This window comes from Fomitiporia mediterranea (assembly GCF_000271605.1).
Source record: "Fomitiporia mediterranea MF3/22 unplaced genomic scaffold FOMMEscaffold_6, whole genome shotgun sequence".
Lineage (NCBI taxonomy): Eukaryota > Fungi > Basidiomycota > Agaricomycetes > Hymenochaetales > Hymenochaetaceae > Fomitiporia > Fomitiporia mediterranea.
Genome location: NW_006760391.1, coordinates 2399456 through 2417621, shown reverse-complemented (window position 1 = coordinate 2417621; position 18166 = coordinate 2399456). Strand labels below are relative to the sequence as shown.

General features: G+C 47.8%; 7 protein-coding genes across 7 annotated transcripts; 4 read left to right on the top strand and 3 right to left on the bottom strand.

Moving 5' to 3' along the window:
• Positions 1-15: 15 nt before the first annotated feature.
• Positions 16-4093, bottom strand: FOMMEDRAFT_140839 (uncharacterized protein; the record flags this gene model as incomplete). Its single annotated transcript, XM_007266743.1, has 13 exons — positions 16-236; positions 287-318; positions 377-497; positions 553-798; positions 854-986; positions 1046-1160; positions 1218-1570; positions 1626-1787; positions 1842-1943; positions 1999-2231; positions 2281-3168; positions 3226-3648; positions 3710-4093. 13 exons carry the CDS (start codon positions 4091-4093, stop codon positions 141-143), a joined length of 3288 nt encoding a protein of 1095 aa, XP_007266805.1. The 3' UTR covers positions 16-140.
• A 1234-nt stretch (positions 4094-5327) lies between these two features.
• Positions 5328-5633, bottom strand: FOMMEDRAFT_86278 (uncharacterized protein; the record flags this gene model as incomplete). The annotated part of the gene is made up of 3 exons (XM_007266742.1): positions 5328-5390; positions 5452-5473; positions 5536-5633. Coding segments are annotated over 3 exons (183 nt in total), but the record flags the coding sequence as incomplete, so codon positions are not given.
• Positions 5634-6697: 1064 nt separating this feature from the next.
• FOMMEDRAFT_20263 (uncharacterized protein) lies at positions 6698-8054 on the top strand. The gene is made up of 4 exons (XM_007266741.1): positions 6698-6720; positions 6794-7080; positions 7147-7961; positions 8019-8054. Exon 3 carries the CDS (start codon positions 7205-7207, stop codon positions 7790-7792), a length of 588 nt encoding a protein of 195 aa, XP_007266803.1. The 5' UTR covers positions 6698-6720; positions 6794-7080; positions 7147-7204; the 3' UTR covers positions 7793-7961; positions 8019-8054.
• A 236-nt stretch (positions 8055-8290) lies between these two features.
• On the top strand, positions 8291-9299 carry FOMMEDRAFT_20262 (uncharacterized protein; the record flags this gene model as incomplete). Its single annotated transcript, XM_007266740.1, has 2 exons — positions 8291-8956; positions 9010-9299. Coding segments are annotated over 2 exons (956 nt in total), but the record flags the coding sequence as incomplete, so codon positions are not given.
• Positions 9300-9659: 360 nt separating this feature from the next.
• On the top strand, positions 9660-14374 carry FOMMEDRAFT_140836 (uncharacterized protein). The gene is made up of 8 exons (XM_007266739.1): positions 9660-9819; positions 9883-9993; positions 10044-10153; positions 10215-10506; positions 10577-10714; positions 10776-11267; positions 11342-11443; positions 11508-14374. The coding sequence occupies exon 8, from the start codon at positions 11530-11532 to the stop codon at positions 14260-14262; it is 2733 nt and encodes a 910-aa protein (XP_007266801.1). The 5' UTR covers positions 9660-9819; positions 9883-9993; positions 10044-10153; positions 10215-10506; positions 10577-10714; positions 10776-11267; positions 11342-11443; positions 11508-11529; the 3' UTR covers positions 14263-14374.
• Positions 14375-14824: 450 nt separating this feature from the next.
• FOMMEDRAFT_28676 (uncharacterized protein) lies at positions 14825-15425 on the top strand (the record flags this gene model as incomplete). Its single annotated transcript, XM_007266738.1, has 2 exons — positions 14825-15104; positions 15214-15425. 2 exons carry the CDS (start codon positions 14825-14827, stop codon positions 15423-15425), a joined length of 492 nt encoding a protein of 163 aa, XP_007266800.1.
• Positions 15426-16013: 588 nt separating this feature from the next.
• Positions 16014-17879, bottom strand: FOMMEDRAFT_168154 (PIN domain-like protein; the record flags this gene model as incomplete). Its single annotated transcript, XM_007266737.1, has 5 exons — positions 16014-16529; positions 16589-17446; positions 17501-17663; positions 17722-17784; positions 17839-17879. The coding sequence occupies 5 exons, from the start codon at positions 17877-17879 to the stop codon at positions 16014-16016; spliced, it is 1641 nt and encodes a 546-aa protein (XP_007266799.1).
• Between the last annotated feature and the right edge of the window lie 287 nt (positions 17880-18166).

Here is an 18166-nt window from a genome sequence, read left to right as displayed (position 1 = left end):
TGTGTGTATCTATCTATAAAGCCCAATCTTGTATGAGGTGCAAAATTTGTATAAGTCGTTAAAGGGGTAAACGCTCTTTGAAGACATTGAAGTGTCGTTATGCCACTCTAGGTAAGACCTATAACGTCCTTATCTATCTATCAAAGTGCATCCGGCGATGTATCACCTAATGATGTGTGAGGCGTCTGTGGGAATGCGGACTCATCCCCAAATTCAGAACGAGAGTCGATATGCTCCTATATAGGATATTAGCATCTCGTGAGAATGAGTGATGAGTGTCACTAACATCGAAGTAATGTTTCGCCATACTGCGAGGCGCTGAAAAACATTGATGATTATTCGGGTGATAAAGTTGATTTGAAGCGAATATGCTTACTTTTAGGTGTCCTCGGCAGACGGCAAGTAACCCCACTTTGCATGATGTGGAATGCGACTAAACCTGTCCATCCCGTCTGATGGGATGCACCAAGTCCACTTCCGTCGTCAGCATGGAAGAACTATACGATAGATACAGTTAATGAACATGACGGAGGACACCATCAATAGGCTCACTTCATAGAATTGCAAATAGTCTTTGAAGTTCGGATCAAGGTCGAATTTATCATTTCCGCTATTCGTTGCACGTCTACCTTCCTCGTCTCGCGCAAATATATGAATTATGCGATGCTGAATTTCTTCTGCAACTTCGGCCAGATTCATGTATTCGCCACTGCCAGTCGGACATTCCACCTGCAGGTCGTTACCGTAGTATTGATGGAATCGTTGCAAGGACTCGATCAGGAGGAAGTTGGTCGCAAGCTGAAGTTGTCAATTAAAGAAGAAATCACAACATGATTTTTTCTTCTTCACTTACCCAGATAGGTCCACGCCAGTTGGAATTTCCTCCGAACATTCCTGACCGAGAATCACCAGGCCAGTAGTTTACTTCATAACGTTGTCCGTGAACGTCCATTCCCCAGGGCGCTTCCTTGTGTACTTTCGAAAGGCTGTAATCGAAGGTTAGTTATTCAGCGACAAGGAAAATCGTAATCAACATATCACTCACGAGCGGATACCATGGTCGCTTAAGAACTCATCCTCATCCAGCATCTTCTCCAGAATGCGGACGAGGCGCTCTTTACTTGCAAGAGCTAATAGCCTACGGTCACCCTTGCCACTCCCTAGTAAAGCGGGAATAAGACTTCAAAAAGCGCAGATGTTTGAATTGTTATACTCACGCTTCATGTTCGCCATATTTCTCTTCGAAACCTCGGGTCTATTCTCAATAAACCACTCCATTCTCTTCTTGAATCCGGGAAGCTTGTTAATTACCGATGGCTCAAGCGTGAGAGTTGCATACAGCGGAATTAGACCGACGAGACTCTTGACCGGGAGCTGCATGGAGTCGCCTGGACCGAATGAGATTGCGTCATAGTAAAAACCATCTTCCTCGTTCCACAGAGACAAATCTTCGTCACTGGAGCCCTTATACGTCATTGCGTCCGCTATGAATATGAAATGCTCAAAGAATTTGGATGCAATGTCCTCGTATACCGGATTGTGCTTGGCGAGCTCCAAAGAAATGTTGAGCCTAACGAGGAAAACATCATAAAACGCTTGTCCCGCTTCAGTTTAGCATAACTCACATGTTTAAGCAATAGAAGGCCATCCATGCAGTACCATCTGCTTGACGTAGTACACCTCCGGTCGGAAGCGGCTCCGACCGGTTGAAAGCGCCGATATTGTCTAGACCAAGGAAACCTCCCTCGAAAACGTTCAAACCACCGGCATCCTTCCGATTGACCCACCTAACAATATTATTTAATAAAATAACTGAGTAACAAATAGACGCATTGACTTACCAGGTGAAATTGAGCAGCAATTTTTGAAACACACTTTCAAGGAACGTGAGGTCTTCACTGCCAAATAGTTTGCGCTCGATCTTGAAAACACGGAATGTAGCCCTGTTGGTATATCTGTTAGACTATTGCGGAGTAGTGCGTGTAGAAAGATACATACCAAGCGTGCACGGGAGGATTGACATCTCCGAAGTTCCATTCGTACGCGGGAATTTGGCCGTCTGGCTTCATGTACCACTCGCGAACTAAAAGCTTGAGCTGGTTCTTTGCGAAAGCCGGATCAACCATGGCCAGCGGGATGCAGTGAAATGCAGTATCCCAAGCAGCGAAGAAGGGGTACTCCCATTTGTCAGGCATAGACAAAATATCCGCTACATGCATATGGCGCCAATCCTGCGCACATTAGTTAAGCGACAGATTCACGAAACGCATACCAACTTACTCGATTTCGAACCCATTTACGTTCCGGTGGTGGGGGAGGTTGTGCAGGGTCACCCTCAATCCAAGGCTTTTGAATGAATTGGTAGTATTGTTTGGTCCAAAGCATACCAGCGAGCGCCTGCCGCATGATCTGCCTAATGTCTTCCGGAATTGCATTTCCGGCCAAGTTGTGGTAGAACTCATCTGCCTCCCTGCGGCGCTCTTCGATAGAGTCATCGAAGAGACCCTCATCGTCAAGTGAATCATCTTTCTGCGGTTTGTTCGGGGTAAGCTTCAGACGTACGACAGCACACCCTCCGTTACCGGGAACGTTCTCGAAAACGTAGTATGCAGCAGCCTTCGTTCCCTTTTTCTGCGGGTTGACAAAATCGTTCTCCACAGGATACGGAGTTCTAGGTCCCTCCTCCTCTTCCGATTCCTCGCTGCCGGAGAAAGCGCGCGAACGTATCCTACCATGGAACCCGTAGTCTCTGACCTTGGATCGATGAGAAGGGACGACGTGGTCATGGAAGGCGTCCTTCGCGTATTTACTTTCATTCTGACCGCCGTACAGGCGTTGGAAATTTGTCTCATTTTCTGTAAAAAGAAGTGTAGGGAAAACTGAATTATCTTCATCTTCAGCATCAACTTCGGTCTCATCGGAAGGACCAATCGGAGGGGGTGAAGGCAAGCAATAAAGGTGAGTCTTTCCAAGAGTCGGATGCGTAGCTGTGATAACATTCTCATTATGACCAACCAAAGAAGGCTTCTCTGGACGAGGAAGTGGCCACGACCATGTGTTTGGAAACCATAGGTGAGGCAAAATATGCAGGGTCGCAGGGTCTGGTCCTCGGTTATAAGCTGTTACTCGGATATATAGTGAGTCTGGGTTATCTTCTTCCTTCGCATACTAAACAAAGATATGTTAGGCCCGTATTGAGACTTCGAATTAATATCGATAACAAACTTCAACGAAGATATCCCAATATCGATCGTCGTCAAAGATCCCAGTGTCGACGAGCTCAAATTCTGGGACATCGCGAGATCTCGCTTGGTTTTCTCTGACAAGCTGCTCGTATGGGAAAGCGCGCTGAGGATATTTGTAGAGGTATTTCATGTAGGAGTGCGTAGGTGTTGAATCGAGATAATAATAGAGCTCTTTAACATCCTCTCCATGATTTCCTTGATGACCAGTAACACCAAAAAGGCGCTCCTTCAAGAAGGGATCCTCCCCGTTCCAAAACGCCAGTGCAAAACAGAGGCGAAGGTGATTATCGGAGATACCAGCGATGCCATCCTCACCCCATCTGTATGCTCGCGAACGAGCTTGTGAATGAGGAAAATGCGACCACGCGTCACCATTTCCCGAGTAATCCTCTCGGACGGTCGCCTAATAACCAAAGGACGAGTAAATATCGACGCATATATTGATTAGTTAGAATAGCACTCGCCCATTGGCGTTCACTCAAATATGGGCCCCATCTCTTCCAATGCTTTCCCTTCTTTTCATCTTCTTCCAAGCGATAACGTTCCACACCATCGTATCGCGTCCCAAGCTTCCTTAGAAGCCTTTCTTGATAGGTTGTTGCTTGTCTACTGGTACCACCGGATGAAGTGGAGACACCAGACGGCCCGGATTGTGTACTGGGAACTTTAGTTTTAATGGACGGGGCCTTGTCCTTTGGAAAATCAGGCGGCTGGCTCTTCGGTATCTGTATTGATAAAGATGGGGGATCCGATGGAGGATTTGAGCCTGCTGTCGAAGAGCGAGTGCCATTCGGAGAGGAGTCCTGTCCCCCAAACACCTTCGCTTGAATGCTCTTCGCCGTGCTCATCGTGGGTGGCGACAGCGATGAAGCGAGCGTCGGATATACAGTAGACTAAATGCCACGAAGAACCTAGCCGAGAGAGGAGAGGCGTGGATGTAGAGTGAGGATAAGACGGGTGGCAGACGCGTCATTCAAATACGCACTGGTGTAGAACACTGACCTTAAGCTTCTTGAGCGCGTCATACGGTTCCTTTCGAAATAACACGGGCTCCTATATGGGGTTGCCTTGGGTTACTTACTTTTCTTCCGGCATGATTGTGTTTTTGCTTTCTTGCAGATATAACGTTGATGCCTCTTGTATATAAAGTACTATGGATGTAAATCCGTTCCTGCTACTACATAACGCAAAAAGGGCCTAGACAACAGCCATGTGTGTGTGAATGAAACCGATACCAGTCAATTCTTCAAGCCCTGTCAGCCGCTATTTCAGTATCGGGAGTGTCGTCTCGTCCGAGACTGTGACCACGCAGTTGCTCCTCGTGGTAGGCCGAATTTTGCGTGTAGAGGTTTGAGCTCGTTAGCATTGCCGGTCTGGTGAAAACAGATCAGTCCAGTGATGCTGGCTTTGGTGCAAGTGTCGCGCCACGTGCTGAACGAATGCTGCAGAACTTTACCCATCGCTTGTTCCATCATTGACTTCATTTTTCCATAAGTCTCAGGCAGGAATGGGACATACAAATAAGAATCACAACCATCCCGCGTACATTTGATTGTCTTAATTAATACATGATGTATTCAGTATCTGTCTACCACAAGTCGAATACTCTAATGCAGTCCTTCTGCTAACATACATAAATTGTTTTCAGTTGCTGCTAATATGTCCTGCCTCGAATTGACTTTGTCTTAGGATCAAGACATTCCATTCAGCTTGAGCCTGTCTTCTTTACCATCTCCTTTATCTTTGACTGCCACAATTTGTCCAGGAACAGATGGATTTGGTTGGAAGTATTTCAACACAAGGTCCCTCTCTGTAGACAGACGCAGCTTTCTCAGCAGTGGGTTCAGAGAATAAGGTTCCTTTATCATCTTCCAGAGCGACACAATGGAGAGATAGATAACGTAGCTCTGAAAGACAATGCCGAAGGCTGACACGCGTCCCGATAGCGTACTTGAGAAAACTGCGAATGTGAGAGCAATACACTCCGAGAGGTGAGTGGGACTACTTGAAGCGCACAAAGGACTCGGACAGAAACGTTGATGTGAATTGGATTTATTCGAGCACTTCAAAGCAGTTTCTATGCTAATGATGTCCATCACTTTCAGCGTTATTGTGTCCATGGTGTTCCCATGGATGGCTTAAGCCCTGTTCAACAGAATCAGTTGATATGAACAGACGACATTACGGAACATATGTAAGATCGCACCAATAATTTAGCGCCGTCTTGTCTAAATGTTTATGCAACATATAAGTTGCATGTACAGACAGCAATCATCACTGGTGTACTCACCGAGCACGGTAGAAAATGAAGAACCACATCGATGCTCCCAACCCCTTCGCTAGCAACTGGTATCCCAATCCAGGCAAATGCGGGTGAAATCCGGCTCCTGAAGCAGTTGTGAGAAATTGGCGATAGCAGAATATTGTGCTTAACAGTATTACCTGGTGGGCCGGCCATACCTGCGAATATCTTTCGTGAAACTGTAGTGAAGTGGACGAATGGCTGCACGGCGGCAAGCACTCGTTATTTCGCTGATGTAATCTCACGTGCTAATTTCTGGGAAACGAGCACACGCGAGATAAAGAAACATTTCAGCAGCATACACCGTCGCGTCAGGAAGCTTGCGGCTGAGCCCCGATGGTTCATTTCTGCGGGGCATTGCGCTACAATGTCATCAATAGGTTCGGGAAAGCGCAAGCGCGAAGAAGATCCGCCGCGCATAACATTCAGTGCTCCAGGCCGAACGTTTGAAAGACTGTTTAAAGGTGCTTATGGGTGTTTCAATATCGGGTGGCACAACATAATATATTTTTCTTTTATGTTTAGAGCAGTCTCTTGAAGAACTGAAGACTACCGTTCTTAAGAAGCTCGGCTTGAGCTCAGGTCTCCTTGAATTTTCGCAGATTCGAGATGGGAAAGACATAGACTTGGAGGACGGTAGGTATCTGAGACATCCCTGCTAATCGATTTCTCACAAGTTGTAGAGGACGACTTTGATGCCTTCAAATCGTTCGCTGTATCAAATGGCGTTGCTCGGGTCAGCGTCAAGGTGCCTTCTGTTCCTCCACGATCTGGGTTACCTTCTCAACCTCAAGTAAGCATCTACGATGCCACTTGGTTTGCATTATCTAACTTGCGAGTTATATTCCGTTTAGACGATAACAAGTTGTGAAGAGACCCAAATTGATCCAGCTGCTAAGGATAAATCTAGCCATGGTGGTCAGGACACGCCAATTGAGGGTCCCATGACGCTTACACAATTTCTTATGGCGGGAGGCATGCCTCTTTCGATGAACATCGCGAGAGTCAGCAGTGCATTTAGTGCAGATGCTCCGTCTCAATCCGGCAATATTTCCGAACAGGAGAGTGCTATGCCGAATGTCATGGGGAGAGCTAATGTATTGCGAGCAAGGATACCAAAGCGGAAAGACAAACAAGCTTCTCAAGGAACTTTGGATGATACTGGTTTCGGTAGTACGTATTGTGTTCTCTGACCATCCACTGGATTCAGCCGGTTCCTTGAAAGTTTGACTCATTTATCGGTTCAGGCAACAAGCATTATCCTGCAAAGCCCCACAAAGATGACAATGAAATGAACAGGGATGTTGAAGAACTCTTGAACAGATTGGACGGAAGGCTTTGCGAACATCTCAAAGGTCGACCATGGAAGGATGTCTGGCAAGCCTCGGAGGATACACAATCCCACTATGCGCAATTCATTAAGAACCTCATAATTCCTCAAGTGTTAGGTCGCCCCGCACTGCTCCTCCATTGTCTAGGGGATGGTGTGGTTAACCCGGAAATCCTGTCGGAGTTGGCAGATGGGTCGTCAAAGTATGTCTCCTCCATTTGATCTCATTGATTGCTCATTTCTTGCTCATGTTGTCGTATCCGGCTCAGAATACTAATTAACACTTCTGGAAGTGGGAAGACTCGGCTATTGCTTGAGCTCCTGGCCATGAAATGGGGCTTTTATTTCACAACTGCTGTTGACTTCGCCAACCTCCGGCTCGGATCCCAGGATGTGTACGATGCAATATTCATGCGGATTCCCAACCACGCAAACTTTACCGAGAAACCCAAGGATGTACACAGCAACAACTCCCCAGAGCTAGAACCTGCATACCGCCGCAACCATAACATTGTTGCACGTTTCGTGTATCAGATCCTCACAGCTCGTGTTATTGTCTTTGAGCACTTTTTGACAAAACTCCGTACCCTTTGTCCGGGTCGAAATACAGACTTCAACAAGGCCAAGCTGCACTGGTTGTCATTGCAATTGAATTCCTCCGAAATTTTGGGATGCGATGTATTCAAGGATTTGACAAAGATCCTTGATGATGCCAGCAACAACTTTATCATGATGGATTCGTTAGAGATCCAGAATCGCTTATACAGAGCAATATCGGAGTTCAAGCTGGATAGTGACATCTTCTTAGTACTCGACGAGGCGCAGGTGGCGGCAGAACAATTGGTCGGATGTTTTAAGTCGTACCGATCCCTGGAAAAGCCACATGCTGTCCTGAGTCCGATCATTAAATCGTAACTTCGGCAGTTGGGAAGCCGGCTACTTTCTCACAATTCACCACGACTGGCGCGTTTGATGACAAGGTTCGACAAGAGAAATATATTCGTCGGTACACACCTCCCGGCTTTCTTGACAGTGATTCCGGGAAGGAATTTCTCCAGAGAGCATGGAATTTTGCACGCGGAAGGTGTGTTTCGTATGCATATATAATGTTTATCCCACAACTTATTCAACTCTCCTTCAGACATCGCTTTACTGCAGCATTGTTGACTCAACTTTTAAGAGCATCGTTTCAGTCGCCTCACAGGACGCTGAATGCCTTTGTCAAGGCCCTATGCGGGTATACTCCTTCTGATGCTGAGCAGATCATAAATGCAGAGCCAGAAATTAGGGAAGACTTTGGCGCTATCATACCACTGGATTTCACAAAAATCACATCAAGTGTGTTATTTCATCTGTGCTCTTCAATTTAGACCTTACCTGTTCTTATCAGGGGCTGACATGCTTTGCAATGTTAGTAGAGCATTGTATAAATGGCTCATGCTTCGAATCAGGCTTCCATTTGAGAAGGAGAAAGACGACCTGATAGGACTAGGGTTTGCACGATTTGTCAACGGCCCCGAAAAAGGATACATTGATGAACCGCTTGTTCTGCTTGGAGCAGCGCAGGAATTCAGCGAATCCCACTTTCCACTAGAACTTGAGGCTTTGAGTGGCCTTCAGTCACACGAGGGCCGGGGCGAACATTTCGAGGAATATGTCGCATATTCCCTCACGTATGCATTTGACGGGCGGAGGAAACTGTGCGAAATATTTTCCTTCGGGGAACATGTCCCAGACTGGGCGCAACAATGTGCTGAACTAGTTGTTCTCACCGTGGACAATGGAGTGGTAGTGTCCAATCGCTTTCATCTACCAGAATATCTGGGCTCTACAGCATCCATCGGCAAGAGGTGTGAGACAGTCGATGTGACGTTGGAATGGTTCCGGAACCCATCATCGGTGATCTGTTTCCCCGACAAGTATATGGGCCCATCCATTGTTTTATTTGTCTGCCTTGACTCTGGATTGATCCTGGCAATTGAAGTGCAGTGCAAATGGGTCAGCAAGGGAACGTTAAATAATGAGACATGGGAGAATACAGTCTCGACCCTTGATCTTGCACACCTGTACAGACGAAAGGTATGAGACAGGACGTTGGATAACACTGCACAACTGACTGTCTTAAATCGCAGAGTTTGGGTGCCAAAAACAGTGACAAGGCCAGGGGCGCTGTTTTGGATCTGCTCAGCCGTCTAAACCCAACAACCACTCTTCCAAATGATAAATGGTTCCAAAACGGATTACCAGTGTTGCGGGTCATTGCATCATTCCCTGCTGCACCTTCTGAAGCTCAACGTCGAGGATCAACCTATTTTGCAACTCTTAATATGGACTATTGTGCAGAAGTAATGCATGCAATAGGTTTGCTAAAGAGTGTGAGCTTTTCGCTTCTTAATGCCAGAAAGTATACAGGAGGTGGTAGTACTATTGTTCCAGCCAAGAAGCAGTATACATGATCTAATCTATCTTGGTTGAAAATATTGTGAATTGAATAGTTATTGTACTATGTTGTGTATCCATACAATTGCTTAACATTTTTCTATACACAATCTGTCTTATCTACCTACTGAGCAGAATATATTGCATATTTTTGAATCCAGCACACGTCTTCAGAACCTCTATACCTGGTGGACTGGCCGTACCTGCAAATATCTTTCGACTGTAGTGGAGGTAGACGAAAGCCGCATGGCAGGGAGCACGAGTTTCGTCCCACTGACGTAATCTTAGAGTGTGCTAAGTGTGGTAACGATCACACGCGAGATAAACATTTCAGCCCACACCCGTCGCGTCAGAAAGCCTGCGGCTGAGTTCTTGACAGTCCATTTTTTCGTGGCATTGCGCTACAATGTCAACGATAGGTTCGGGGAAGCGCAAGCGCGAAGAGGATCTACCGCGCATAACATTCAGTGCTCCGGGCCGAACGTTTGAAAGGCTGTTTAAAGGTGCTTATGGGGTGCTTCAATATCGACTGGCACAACTTAACATATTTTTCTTTTTATGTTTAGAGCAGTCTCTTGAAGCACTGAAGAATACCGTTCGTAAGAAGCTCGGCTTGACCTCAGAAGCCCTCGAATTTTCGCAGATTCGAGATGGGAGAGACATAGACTTAGAGGATGGTAGGTATCTGATACATTCTTTTTGCTAATCGATTTCTCACAACTTGCAGAGGATGACTTTGATGCCTTCAAATCATTCGCTGTGTCGAATGGCGTTGCTCAGGTCAGAGTCAAGGTGCCCTCTGTTCCTTCACAATCTGGGTTACCTTCTCAACCTCAAGTAAGCGTCTAGGTTGCCTCTTGGTTTGCAACGCCTAACTTACGTGTTATGTTCCTTCCAGAGGATAGCAAGTCCTGAAGAGACTCAACTCGATTCAGCTGTTAAGGATAAATCTAGCCACGGTGGTCAGGACACGCCAATTGAGGGTCCCATGACGCTTACACAATTTCTTATGGCAGGAGTTATACCTCTTCCGATGAACACCGCGAAGGTCAACAGTGCACTTGGCACAAACGTTCCGTCTCAGTCCAATAATATTTCCGAACAGCAAAGTGCTGTGCCGAATGCTACGGGGAGAGCTAATGTATCCCGAGTAAAGACACCAAAGCGAAAAGACAAGCAAGCTTCTCAAGGTGTGTGAAAATATATCAATCCTTGCGATGCACGCTTTTAGCTGATCTACTCGTTTCGTTTTGACCACAGCGGAGCCAGGCACTTCAATACCAGAGGTGCCTGCTGATGTCCCGTCTGCAAATGAGGGGAGACCAGAAGAGACGTCTGAATTGCCTCAAGGACCGAAAGGGAGGTCAAAAAAGCCGCCTTTGTCAAAAGCAAAGCATGGTATGTCAGATATTACCCTCGCATATTGGCGATCATGCTGAAGATGATTCCTATTGCCCAGTTCCTGAGACTGCGAGTGCTAATACGGGCCTGCAAGAGGCTTCAGATCTTCCTGGTAATAGAGGGACGGATAAGGCGAAGGGGTCGCAGGCGAAGAACGACGCTGCGCAACGTGCAATTATTCTACTTAACGGAACGACGTCCGCTGAACATCATCTTACCAGCTCAGCGACACAGGACTCGCTCTCTAAGCCTACAGCCGCATCGCAACCCACTGCAACCCTTGCCGAACCACAGAAACCAAAACGCAAAAAGAGAAAGAAATCAAATCCTGCAAACGGCGAGGTCTCCCCGTCAGAACCGTCGCCCGTTGACTCTCCGGCAACTCCATTGCCACGTGACGAGTCTGGGAAGGGAAAGCCAATGGAGGAAGGGAGTCGACAACCCGCGGTTACTACTGGAGCACCCATTCTGGATAATAAGAAGGGCAGGAAACGCAAGCTTGACTCAGGCGAAAAGGTTGGAATTGACGCATCCTCCATAACGGACACTGGTACGTCACCGTTCAGACAACTATCTCCCTCGACGGAGAATATAGCAATGGATGATGCTTATCACATTCGTTAGGCAAAACCAAAAAGCAGAGGACCGCAAAAGGCAGTGCAGCTCCTAAAGCGGCGCTATTACAATTCGAGACAGGCAATACTAATGGTTCTAATGTGTTGGAAGGTGTGTCCGCTCCGATAGATTACATAATGACCTTATTCACTTACCGCGCAGACGCTTCTACAAGTTCCAAGGTCAGTAACGCTGCAATGAAGAAAGCGAAGCCACCAGGACAGCATGCTACGACTGCCGGCACTGTTGATGCGGACGTTGACGACGCCATTGCACGAGCATTGCGAAAACGCGTAAGCGAATCTTCTAGACAACTTACTTCAACGCCGCCTGTAACGACCGCCAAACCTGCAGCTCCAGTCGTAGACGAGACAGGTTTGGTGGATAGAGCTGTAGAATATTCCGACGACGTATTTGATAAGAGTTCTGCGAACAAAGACGTTATGCAAACGAAGGACGCAATCACGGGGAAAATCATCAAGACAAAACCCTCAGGGACTGCGTTAATCCTCGTTGACTCGGACAACGTTCCATCAAAAACATCATCAAATAGTGCCATTGCCGTTCGTAATACCATAGGCAAGGATTTATCTACCTCTAAACCGAATCAGAATCGAAAGACACCTACCAACGGTAATCTTGCACCAACATTGAATAACGTCCATTCAACTACCACTGCACGTGCGTCAATAGTTCCCACTGGCTCAGACATTTCGGAGATTGTCGTACAGCGCAAGGGCGAGAGCACTAGTTCCGATTCTTCCAGTGATTCGGATGATTCAGACTCGGATTCAGCAGAGGAAGAGGACACGTATAATGGAACACAAATAACGCATCCGGATCTGCTAAATAGCAGAACAGGACTCAAGGTGGACTCTTCCTTGCCGACGGGTAAGACTACTCCTGTTACGGTTATGGACGTGGATAGTCTCCTTCATCCAAAGAGCTCCCAATCTTGGCGGAGCATCATCATGTCACCAGAAATCCGAAGTGATAGTGATGAGAAGTTCATGTCAGACGAGGATGACCAGGACGAAGAAGCAGAAGGCCATGGTCATAAGAGGCAACGTCGGAGTAGTTTTCTGGCTCGACGTTCACCTTCAACGTCCGTTGATGATGATGATGATGATGATGATGACGACGACGACAGTTCGCGGGATGCTGAAATTGCTACGGAAGGAGGTTTACGTGAAGGTTCGAGTGGGATCACATATGTTGTAGCCTCTCAAGCTGGAACCCCGGTTCTGGATACAATGGAAGGTGATGATAGGCCAGAGGGTCAGACAGATGATCGCCAACCAGATGTGGCAGAAGGTCGAATATTTGAAGACCGGTCTGCAATATCCAAATCGAACAGGTCGAAAGGCAACGCACGAGCTAGTCTTGTTCGTGCAAGTTCTCAGATGCCTGGTCCATCGCGGCTACCATCATTCAAGGACGTCAATGCCCGTGGTGAAAGTGTACTTACTGAAGGCGCGGCGAACCGTGCCGTCAACCAGGCAATGGAAGAGGATGATACGCTGTTTTTCTCCGGCTTGGCTGCCCACAAGAGTGATTCATCCTCCACGGGACGGCCGACGCCCAGCGAGGCGAAGAATGACAACTCTCTTGTGAATGGGTTGACAAGTTCTGGAAGTAAACGGGACGGTGACTCAGGGTCGTCGAAGGACTCGGAAGAAAGGATTCCTAGTCCTGCTCCTTATGTGCCGTCGGCACCGACAGGCAGATCTTCTTCTCGAGCCTCCTCAAGGCAAACCGAGAACGTCGAAACCTCGCAACAAAACGTGTTAACCCGTTTCGTCGGATCGTTTTTCTGGTCCACACCAAAAGCCACAGGACCAGGCAGTCCTGGGACGGTCGGACGCATGAAGGATCGTCAAGGGAAAGTGGGCGCACCAAAGGCTCCTTTTACACCTATAACAAAGATGCAGGTCCCCGATGCCGAGCATATCTTTGACGACCCCATCGAGAGCTGGACTGATTCCCAAAAGACAACCGTAGAACGGCAAGGAAATGCTTCTCACAGCATGCACGATGCGGAAACAGCATCCAAGGGTTCACGAGTCGGGACAGAGCAGTCATCCGGGACACGTCGAGTACTTAGACCACGGAAACGATTGGGTTCTTCCTTGTCAACGTCCAAAGGGACGGGGGGACCAGGAAATGCGGATAGTGTTAGCATTGAACAAGGTCGGCAAGATGAGCCTGGGCTGGAGGGCGACTCGGCTCGTCGGTCGCGGAGAGAAGAGGCGGAGACATCGCGAGCTAAGAAACGCAATGCATCTTCCGTAGATTATGTTCCTGCATCCGATTCTGAAGATACTTCCGATTTCGAGGAGAAGGAAGAACCCGTCTCTTACAAGGATGATTCCCATGCATCGGCGGCGTACGTTAAAGCGAACGAAGGTGCCGGCCGGACTAGAACTGTTAGTAGCGGCTCAGCAACGGAGGTCGAACGTTCTATAAACGGAGACTTGGCTATGCTCGACCGCAATGCTCTACCTCGTTCTCAGCCGTCTAGAAAAAGTCAAGGTACAAAGAAGCAGTGCATTGCTTCTCCTTTAGACTCAGAGGTCTCCAACGCGGAAGACGACCGCATCAGCGCATCGATGCCACAAATACGTGATTATTCTCATCGTCCTTCAATCAGTAGTGTTCGCAGTCTGCAGCACATTGCTAGCAAGAAAGATCTCTTCTCTCCATCATCTACGCCTCGACCACCATACGCTAGCTCTCAAGCGATTGCTAAAAGCGGGCAAAATGGACGTATCGACGAGAGTGAGGACGAAGACTCCTCGTCGTCATCTTCTGACTCCGAGACAGATACCGAACGCCAATCTAGCATTCCAAAGGAAAGGCGAGCAGGTAGCGTGCCTGCAAAAACAAACAGTGGAACAAAAGCTAGACTCTCTGCTCTCTTTGGGTTCTGATCTTAATACTTGCTTAATTTTGTTTTGTTCTCGTTGATTATTCACACTAGCTATTTACTCAACCACATGCTATCACTACATTTTTTCACATCACAAGCTTGAGTACCGTGCAATCTATTTTTCTTTTGTTGCTAGATTCATTTGCTATCAATCAAAGTTCTTCCATGTCTATTGTATAATGCAAGGAGAGGAGGAGGGTAATTAACCTTTCGGTGGATCGACACGAAAGCAGTGGTTAGAGACGTAAAAAATTGAAGAGTTAATGCGTTATCATATCCTAGCTAGGATCCTCATTTCTCAGTTATGGTCACGTGATTTATTCGCACGATGATCTTCCTGAGTGAACTGTGCAAACGACTTCGAGCCAGTCTACAACGCTCGTCGCTCACCGTCAACGCTTAAACGATCGAATCTGCTCATCCGTCCCCCATGCTATTCAAACGCAATGGTTATAAGTACCCCCTTTCTGAGTCTCTACCTGTAGGCCCCTTCCTTCCTTCCTCCTACCACCCACACAACGGTTTGGAGTCGCCTCGACATCCTCTGCGATAACTATACGGCAATGGCGTCCATTCGCCATCCTGTCACAACGACCAATCGCTTTGGTCAGCGCGCGCAACCTCGCCCAGCACTATCGCCAGCGTTCGTGAATGCTCACCCCGAGCTATGCCTCGCGCCGCGCGTCGTCACCGTTCCCCTCCCACTGGAGTCCCAGAAGGACTGTCAATATCCTACTCGCACGTCCTACCCAACTGCAGACATGCTGCTACCCGTAGTTCTTGATGGCGGAAATGGAGGGACGTCGTACACTCAGTCTGGGGTTGGAGGCCATGTAACGACTGGTACGTTCCACGTGTGTCGTCCGAGTCACCCCCGTCGACCTTGCTTCAGCTCCGTCGGTAGACCCAGTGTCTGCTAATAAGCCACCGGCTACTACTCTGGTTACCGCAGTCACCCCGCCTTCTCCCGATTTAATTGCTGGACACCATACCCCGACAAATACTGTGTCGTTATTTCAGGCAGTGCTAGTGCCCATTCCTAAGCCGCATCAATCGGCTCCTCCGCCAACACCTACTGCGTCCCCTCCTCGTCCCGCAGTTTCTTCGCAGCACAAGCGCTCTTCCGCGGACCACGCGCCACGTCGTACCTTTCCAACTGCATGAATAGTAAAGGAGCCGCTTCGCAGCTTGTCATTCTGACTGAACCTGTTGCTCCTCACCGACGGGATGTTTGGATGTTTGGTAGTATCTATGCTCGTTGGTTGCTGTTCAGAAAAATCGCAGGGGTGTACTATGACTCGGTCTGCGCGTTCATTCAATAGGGTCCTATCGTCTTTCTCCTGTATCTTGTACAAGTTGTTAGAGTTTGATGTTTTGCTGATCTGAAAGTATTAAAGACTGGTGTATTATATGTACGAGTGATCAGCTCTACTAGCTTTGAAGATGATACCTCTGATTTTCATGTAAAGAGGGAAAGGGAAAATTCTGGTTGAAATAGGTAGGATACCAAGAACGGCTCAACGACAGAGGTCGAACGTCGTGTAAACGCGGACTTCCTTATGCTCGCTCGCACCTCTCTTCCTCCTTATTGTAAATCTATTATTTCTTCATTAAATACATTGCTGTCGACCATGGTTCTTCTGAGTCTATTGTATAATGCAGAGAGGGGTAAACTTGTGCTGGTTCCGTGCGTGTTGCGAATGCAGTGTGCAGAGTTGTGCGTGAAAGAGGAACAAGAAAAGAGTCAATGTCTTAGTAAAAATGCATCTCCGACACCCCAACCACCGTGCCTTCGCCAACAGGGCTGTCGGAGAAGTAGTTTCCAGCCAGTGACGCCTGAGGATCCCAATCTGCATCGGTAGCTGCACGGGAAAGTCCAAAGCGATGAAGCAGCTCAGTGACCCTCTCTTTGTCAACTTCAGCAGGCTCCAAGAGTTCTTTCCGAGGAACAGGTGGAAGTGTAGTAAAAATTTGTCGTGCACGTCGGATTTGTGCGAGGTATGTCTTGATGTCTGGAGGAGTGTAGCGAGTTTCTTTCTTTATGATCTGTTCGATTCGTGCGTGCGTAGAGATGAAGTTCAGAGCGCGTACTGGTCCGACGTTGCGTAGTCTTGAGGAAAAGTCCGTTCCGATGAGAAGTGCGAAGTCCATGAATGCTGCACGAGAGAGTCGAAGTGCACGTCGGACTTCTTCGCTGGAGATAGCGACTATTGCGCCGTGCCGGGATGTCATGTTACGCAGGAGAGTTGCACCGTATACAAGAACGTCCTGGATTGTCAGTCAGTCGATATTTCTTGTTTTACTCACAAAAGTGAAGGTGGACGTACTGTATCTTCACTCGCTACAAAGTGTGCAAGTCCATGTCTGACAAGTGAAGAAGCGAGACCTTCTGCCTCGTAAGGACCATTACATTCGATAGTTGGTACTCCCAGCGCCTCAAGCATCATCTTACTCTCCTCGTATGTCTCTTGCGTAGGAGGTTTACAACGCCTCTCGTAGTTTTCCGACAAGATCTTGCTACGCGTGAGGAGATCCCCAAGTAACACATGCGTTGTTAAATCTCGTGGATTAGTGACCACTGATTGTATGTCGGACCACAGAAGGCCTTCGTCTCGTGTCAGCACCAACTGGTTCTTGGACTCCGATGCTTCATCTGGTTCTGCTGGCGTAGGCTCCGATATGGCTTGAATTGTTTTGGAGGAAGTCTCGTGTGATGCGTACAGAGCACTGAGCTGCTCGGATAGGTCATACTTCAGTGAAGGTGGTGCGCGATGCTCTAGGTCAGTGAAGTCCTGGTCAAGAATTACAGGCTCGTCGGTCCATAACACTGGATCCCCTTCATGCATGCTCAGCTGAGGTAGTAAATGGTCTTCGTTCCGCGTATGAATGCGCTCTTCCTCCTCATATACATCTGCAGCAGGCCAAGGACCGACCGGTTGACCAGCTATGTCATCCGCCTGTTCTATGATCGAATCGTCCGGAACGGAGGGTAATGTCCGTCTTGATTTCCGGCTAGCCTCGCTTATAGAGGATATGAGTCCTGCAGAGGCAGCCCTACGCTCTTGGAGACTAAGTGATCGGTATTTCTTGAGTATTTTGCTGAGAGATTGGAGGCGCTGCTGTCGCTTGACCTCCATGGTCCATCGAGCAAGAGTCAGCTGACGAGCGCTTTGGCGCCTCTCTCCCTAAATAGAGCGAAATTAGACGCGAGATATCTTCAGAATTTCGTGAAGCATTACCTCGAGAACTTTGGCAGCAGAACGACTCGCTCCGTCGAAAACACATATTGCGTTGACATCATTGTTCTTGAGTTCGTTAATTAGTCGGTACCATCCCAAGACGTGTCGGTATTGGTGCGGATGTGGCGCAAAGTGGAACCGATGTGTTATAAGAGTTCCATCACTAAGATTAGTTGTTGTAGTTTAGAAAAACGCGTTCTATGAACAACAGCGATACGCACAAGACGATTGTCTTTCCACCGAAGTCGCGGAGACGTTCAGGAAGCTCTTTGACGACTTGTGGGCTTATGTGGCGAGTATTAGGTCCCACTTACTGTGGTAATATTCTATCTGCTCACCAATGTCGCTGGAGGAAAGGCGTGAGGCCCTGTACTCCCATGCGCTAGTATCTGGAGAGAAAGTGGCTCTTGTCGACACTCATCATTTACGCACGCGTCGATCATCTCCAAATATACTCGGTCACGTGCCAAACTGATCTGTTTCTCATGCTTACTAAGCAGTCTTGAGGCAATAAAATTTCTCTTGATTGAACCACTCTGACGCGCCTTCTGTACATTGATCCTGACTACTTCGAGAACGAGCAAGAGCGTGTAGCTCAGGTTAATGACTTACACGCAGAACACTAGGGACGAGTTGCGTACTCCTGCCTTTCTCTCTGTCGATTCA

Excerpts from the sequence above, each read along its gene's own strand:
- FOMMEDRAFT_20263 (XM_007266741.1), top strand. The coding sequence starts at position 7,205 with ATGAAATGGGGCTTTTATTTCACAACTGCTGTTGACTTCGCCAACCTC.
- FOMMEDRAFT_140836 (XM_007266739.1), top strand. The coding sequence starts at position 11,530 with ATGAAGAAAGCGAAGCCACCAGGACAGCATGCTACGACTGCCGGCACT.